The sequence below is a fragment of the Tursiops truncatus genome, chromosome 8 (genome assembly GCF_011762595.2).
Source record: "Tursiops truncatus isolate mTurTru1 chromosome 8, mTurTru1.mat.Y, whole genome shotgun sequence".
Lineage (NCBI taxonomy): Eukaryota > Metazoa > Chordata > Mammalia > Artiodactyla > Delphinidae > Tursiops > Tursiops truncatus.
In genome coordinates, this window is record NC_047041.1 from 107,844,454 (window position 1) to 107,850,453 (window position 6,000).

A 6,000-nucleotide genomic window follows, 5' to 3' on the forward strand; every position below is an offset into this window, starting at 1 on the left:
CTGGGGCACGATCACCGCCACCAGCGCAAAGAGGCGCAGCCCTCCAAGCCCGTCCACCGCAGCGGATCCCAAAGTGAGGCACAGGCCGAGGCAGAGCTCGCTGCAAAGGCGGACATTTAAGAGACTACGTTGTGCGGAAAGGGAAAACGGAGCTGCGATTTTAGAGCTGAAACGCTTCAGTGATACTTCAGCTCCAAACCCACCCGTCCGTGTCAGTGGAGGAGACCGAGCTCCGTGGCCAGGGCCCCGGCTGCCCTCTCCCCACAGAACCCGGCCACCTGGCTCACCCTCACAACAGGGAAGCAGAGCCGGCCGGGCAGGGAGCAGCAGGGACCCCTCTCCCCGCGACTAAGGGCTCGGCTCGGGGCAGCTCCCACCAGAGCTCGCTGTCCGATCCCACCGCCAGCCAGACCTGCTCCTCCTCCCTGCCGTGGGCACACCCGCCAGCCTCGGCCCGCGATGCCCTTCAGCCAGAGCAGGCCCCAGCTGGGCGCTGTCTCCTCATCCACTGGGTGTCGTCTCACGCCACACTGCCAGCCGGGAGGAGTGATGTGGTGGGCCAGACAGACGTGGCCCCCACCCCGTGGGGCTTCCACTGCGGGGGGGGGGGCAGGCCACGGGGCCACGAGCTGCTGACGCTGCTCTGAGGGGAGAGGACAGCGCCGCAGCTGATGAGGGGGTAACAGGACGGCGAGGAAAGCTGGCTCTGAGGAGGGGCCGTATTAAACAGCTGCCCCCCCCACGCCCTCCAAGGGATTAGGCGCATCTTCTTCTTGCAGACGCTCCGTCAAGGAAGACACTGTCTTATTCATGGGTCTACACCAGGGGCTCAGGCTGGGTTGTGCCCTGCAGGGTAACAGCTGGAAACATTTTTGGTTGTCACAACTGCAGCATTTAGGCGGTAGAGACCAGGGGTGCTGCAGAGCACAGGACAGCACCGCACAAGTGATCGGCCCCAAATGCCCCCGTGCGGGGTGGAGAGTCTGTCTACACTCAGTCAACAGCCAAGTCTCCACTATGCGGCAGACCCAGCACAGAACACATCTAGTTTGTAGATGATCACTTGTCCAAGAAAATGGGTTTCAATCTCAATGACCTGCCCAGTGCAATTTTCTTCCATAATGGAAGGACAGATGTGATAGCTAATTTAAGGCGGCTAAGCTTTGGCCCAAGGGGTCTCCTGAAGCAGTAGCACACCCACACTTAGCTTTCCAAGACGCATTACGATTACAAATATTACTGTCTATGAAATCACATTACACAGCAAAGAAAGAGAGAAAGGATACTGCCCGACTTGTAACAGCACAGACCTCAGGGTGTGTTTCCACACCGATTTCTTGCAGAGAAAGGGAAGGAACAGAAAATCTAACCTTCCACAGTCTGGGTCCTCCATCCCAGTCTAAGGAGATGACGGGATCAAGGGAGGGTTCAGGACAACAGCATTTACCAGTAGATCAAGTCACAAGCATTCTTTAAAATACACCGAAACCTCAGGTGTTGAAATCCACAAACGTCTGGTGGATAACAAACAAGAAATAAAACCAGACAGGAAGCTGGCTTTGTGTCTATTTTTTTAATTAGATAAAGGGGACAGCTACCTGAAAAGCAACAGGAGTTTCTGCGCACCAAAGTCAAATGTATTGGTGGACCAACAGTACACCCACCGGCCCCCCGGCCGTTGCACTTTTTGGGGTGGATTTTTCCACTCCGAGGGGACACATGTCGCTAAGAACCCTGTCCCTGATGGAAGACAGCGAGCAGAGCAGCAGTTCCCCTAAGCCATCCCAACCCCCCACCGCCCGGTGTCCAGATTCCCTCGGGAACGAGTCATTTTAATCAGGGCCTAATAAGCCGCCAGAACCCAGGTCAAGGAGCTGCTTCCCCGGCAAGACGCGGGTTTCGCTAGTCCCACTCCCCGGGAAAAGCCACGCTGTTTTGGAAACCGCTGGGTTAAATGCTCCATTGCTAGAAAGACGGGCCGACTGCTCGAGATGACATCATGCTGGGGAGGGGCTGGGGCTTCGCCAGAAGCCCCTCAGCGGTGCCACAGACCCGGCGCGGCTGCGGAACGCCGCCCTCACCCCCGCACCCCTGACCCCGCACCCCTGACCCCGCCCCCACGACAAGTCCTCATCTCGCTCCCCACCCACCCCCCGCCCGCCAGGTCCGCGCCCCGGACCCCAGCCCCTAACCCCCGGACCCCCGCCCGCCAGGTCCGCGCCCCCGACCCCAGCCCCCAACCGCAGGACCCCCGCCAGCCAGGTCTGCGCCCCGGACCCCAGCCCCCAACCCCCGGACTCCCGCCCGCCAGGTCCGCGCCCCGGACCCCAGCCCTCAACCCCCGGACCCCCGCCCGCCAGGGCCGCGCCCCGGACCCTAGCCGCCGAAGGCCCCCGCCGGCCAGCCCTTCACCCCGGCCTGCGCCCCCAACCCACGCAGGCCGGGTCCGCTCCCCGCCACTCACAGTTGCGGATGTCCGAGATGAAGACCGCCAGGCCCCGCATCCCGTCCCCCTTCGACACTGCCGGCATCTTCGGGCCCGGGGAGCGGCCTGGGCAGGCGGGCCCGGAGCAGGAGCGAGCCGCGGGCCGCGGGAGCGGGAGCGGGAGCGAGAGCGGGGAGGAGCCGCCTCAGCCGAGCCGCCCCAGGCTGCAGCGCCGCTTTCGGGGCCGCCGCCGCGCGCGCGCGCACGCACGCACGCTCGCAGCCCCACGCACGCGCACGCTCGCTCGCGCGGCCACAGATGGCGGCCGCGGCGCGGGAGCGAGCACGTCGGTGGCGGGCCCATAAAGGCAAGCGCGGGGCGGCCCAGAAGACCGACGCCGCGCGCGGGGCTGCGCTGGGAGTTGCGGGTTCTCTTGCCCGGGGCCACCGACCCCCCGACCCCGCCCACCAGGCTCCACCGAGCCGGATCCCCAGTACCCTGACTCCCACCAGAGACCTCAGCGCCCGACCCCTGACCGGGACGCACCGCCGCCCTGACCCCACCGCCCCGACCCTCCCCCCAGACCTCTCACCGCCCTGCCCAGCCGAGGTCCTGGGGCAGCTGCCGGCCTTGGGGGACCAGTCTCCATCAGAGCTCTGGGGGCCTGCGGCACATCACCTGGGCTGTGCAGAGCCAGCGCCTTTCTTTACAGAGGGCGAGCCGAGAAAACTCTCCACCGCCATCCCTTGACAGCACCAGGTGACCAGGGCCCAGTCTTGAATCCGATTCCTCACTGACCAACCACACCCTTTGCCACTGTTGGCACCACGAACCTCTGCAGCCTGGGGAGGTGGAGGTGAGGACGGCCACTGCGGCCCACCTGCGGCACACTGCAGGGCCCTAGGCAGGCACAGAATCCAGGGAGTTTGGCGAGCAAGGGGCCCTGCTGAGCTCTCCTTCATGAAGCAGAATGGCTTTGAAGAGGATCCTTCCTCATCTGGGATCACCCAGGCCCTGTACCTGGAACCAGCCCAGACCCACCCTGGCTCACTTCCTCAGTTCCCGCTGAGAGGCCAGGCCCGGGTGGACCCTGGCCAGGAGGACGAAGCCCCCAGGCTCTGGTCCTTTGGGACCCCTGGGGGGAGCCAGAAGCCATGGAGACCCGAATCCTTATAAGGCGGAAATTTCACCACCTTCCAAGACCCTCCGAAGGGCTGGCCAGCAGAGGGCTTCCTGAGGGAGAGACCCCTAGGGCCTGCTTCCCCAGGCCGGGAGATTATCTACCACAGCCAGGCCAGGGGACTCAGGAGGAGGAGACTGTGACCCACCCCTGGCAGCCACTCACAGGGCGGGGCAATGCAGAGAGGCTGCAGGGGCTCATGCAGGGCATGGACAGAGGGCAAGCTCAGCCCAGGGTGCAGGGGCTTCTGGGAGGAGGGGCTTGGAGATGGGCAGGCATCCCACCCCCTCTCACTGCTGACCCTGGACTTCCCAAGCCTCCTGGGATTGCTTCCCACCAGCGTGTGTGTATGTTGTGGGGTGGTCCCAGAGCCTGATGAGACACACAGCTGGCTGTGCGAAAGCCCCCAGCCTCCTGCCTCCTGCCCCGCCTTCACCGCCCTGCAGATCACTTAGTCGTCAGGCTTCGGGCCTGAGTCGATGCGGCCCTCCCTGACCACGGTCACTCAGCGAGGGGCAGGTCACTTTCGGCAGCATGCAGTGCTTCGTTTCTTGGGTTGTGTGAACTGGACATGTGTCCCATTGTAGCCATTGCTGGTTCCCAGGCTCTCCTTCCGTGTCTAGCGGGAGGGGAGGGCCCCAACACTTGCATCGTAAAGGAGAAGAAATGAAAGCCAGGGAGCCCAGAGCCCGGAGCCATGGTGTCCAGGGGGCTCCTGTGGCGTTAGCTGGCTGTGTCTCCACTTGTACCTGGGCCTGTCAGTTTTATGAGTGACCCAGTTTCCTTCCCATATCTCTGGAGTGCGTTGCAGACAATAACCTTCCAGAAAATTGGGGTTAGCAGCCTGGTCCAGGCGTGGCTAGAGGCCCTGAGCAGCCATGCGTGTTCAGGGACAGGATGTGGCGTCCTGGGGCCCCAGTGGCTACCTGTGTTGACCAGGAATGATATGCCAATGATATGAACTCTGTGGTGGGTGGGGACTTCGAAGGAAGCCCAACCACCTAGCGGACAGGGATGGGCTCAAGCCCCTGACCGCTCACCTTAGGGAGGTGGGAACCTGCCTATGACAGCGGGGCTCCTCTCTCGCAGCCATGAAACTGAGCCCAGAGCCACACACGGCAGATTCGGATTGTTACAAAAGAGACACAGATGGCACAGTGGTTAAGAATCCACCTGCCAGTGCAGGGCACATGGGTTCGAGCCCTGGTCCGGGAAGATCCCACATGCCGTGGAGCAACTAAGCTCATGAGCCATAACTACTGAGCCCGTGTGCTGCAACTACTGAAGCCCATGCACCTAGAGTCCGTGCTCTGCAACAAGAGAAGCCACCACAATGAGAAGCCTGCACACCGCAACAAAGACCCAACACAACCAAAAATAAATAAATAAATAAATTTATTTATTTAAAAAAAAAGAGAGACACAGAAGGTGAATCTATGGCCTCCCCGGCTGTGCTCAGTAAAAGCTGGCACACTGGTGGGGCCCAGAGAAGGGGGGTAGGGGGAATATGGCAGACCAGGGGACCCCAACCCCTACTTTCCAGGAGCCCCCATCACCCTTCACAGCCCCTTTCCCCTCTCTGGGCAAAGTTGTCCCCATACCTGAAGACCATGTCATGACATCCCTTGAAGGGGTTACTTTGTGAGAGGAAAGGCAGCTCCCCGCAAAGCTCCCTGGCCTGGCTCCATCCCTTACGACCTGGGAGAGTCAAGTCCCAACACAAAGTCAAACCCAGGGACTTCCCTGGTGGCACCATGGTTAAGAATCCGCCTGCCAATGCAGGTGACATGGGTTCAAGCCCTGGTCTGGGAAGATCCCACATGCCACAGAGCAACTAAGCTTGTGTGCCACAACTACTGAGCCTACGTGCCACAACTACTGAAGCCTGCATGCCTAAAGCCCGTGCTCCGCAACAAAAGAAGCCACCGCAATGAGAAGCCCACACACTGCAACAAAGAGTCAAAGAGTAACCCCTGCGCACAGCAACGAAGACCCAATGCAGCCAAAAATACATACATACGTACATAAATAAATAAATACATAAATAAATAAATTTATTAAAATTAAAAAAAGTCAGACCCGGATTGGAAAGGCTTAGCTGCCAGGAGAACTGTGGGAAGTTGAGTTTCTGTTGACCGAACTCTGCAGAATGTGTGTAGGATGGATTCTGAGAGAGTGGACCAGTCCCACAGGGCACACAGCGATCTGGGTCAGCTGAGTCTGCCTGGGCAGCCGACTGCCTGGAAGCTGGACTCAGTGGCCCTGTGTTAAAACAAGGTTGAGATGCCAGAAATTCCTGCATATGATGTAGAGAAAGGAATTCAGAGATGTATTATCTCCCAGTTCTGGAGGCTGGAAGTTGTTGATCAAGGTGTCCTCAGGGCTGGTTCCTTCT

At 60.5% G+C, this 6,000-nt stretch overlaps 1 protein-coding gene across 5 annotated transcripts in view; it reads right to left on the reverse strand.

Moving 5' to 3' along the window:
• AP2A2 (adaptor related protein complex 2 subunit alpha 2) overlaps positions 1–2,667 on the reverse strand; it is a 63,851-nt gene extending 61,184 nt beyond the window's left edge. For 3 of the 5 annotated variants that reach the window (XM_073809372.1, XM_073809371.1, XM_073809369.1), the window contains exon 1: positions 2,465–2,667. In XM_073809372.1, coding sequence (XP_073665473.1) covers positions 2,465–2,531 — 67 coding nt within the window. In that variant the 5' untranslated portion in view covers positions 2,532–2,667. The remainder of the gene's footprint in view (positions 1–2,464) is intronic. The other 2 variants (XM_073809370.1, XM_073809373.1) reach the window with 2 other exon arrangements.
• Positions 2,668–6,000: the final 3,333 nt, after the last annotated feature.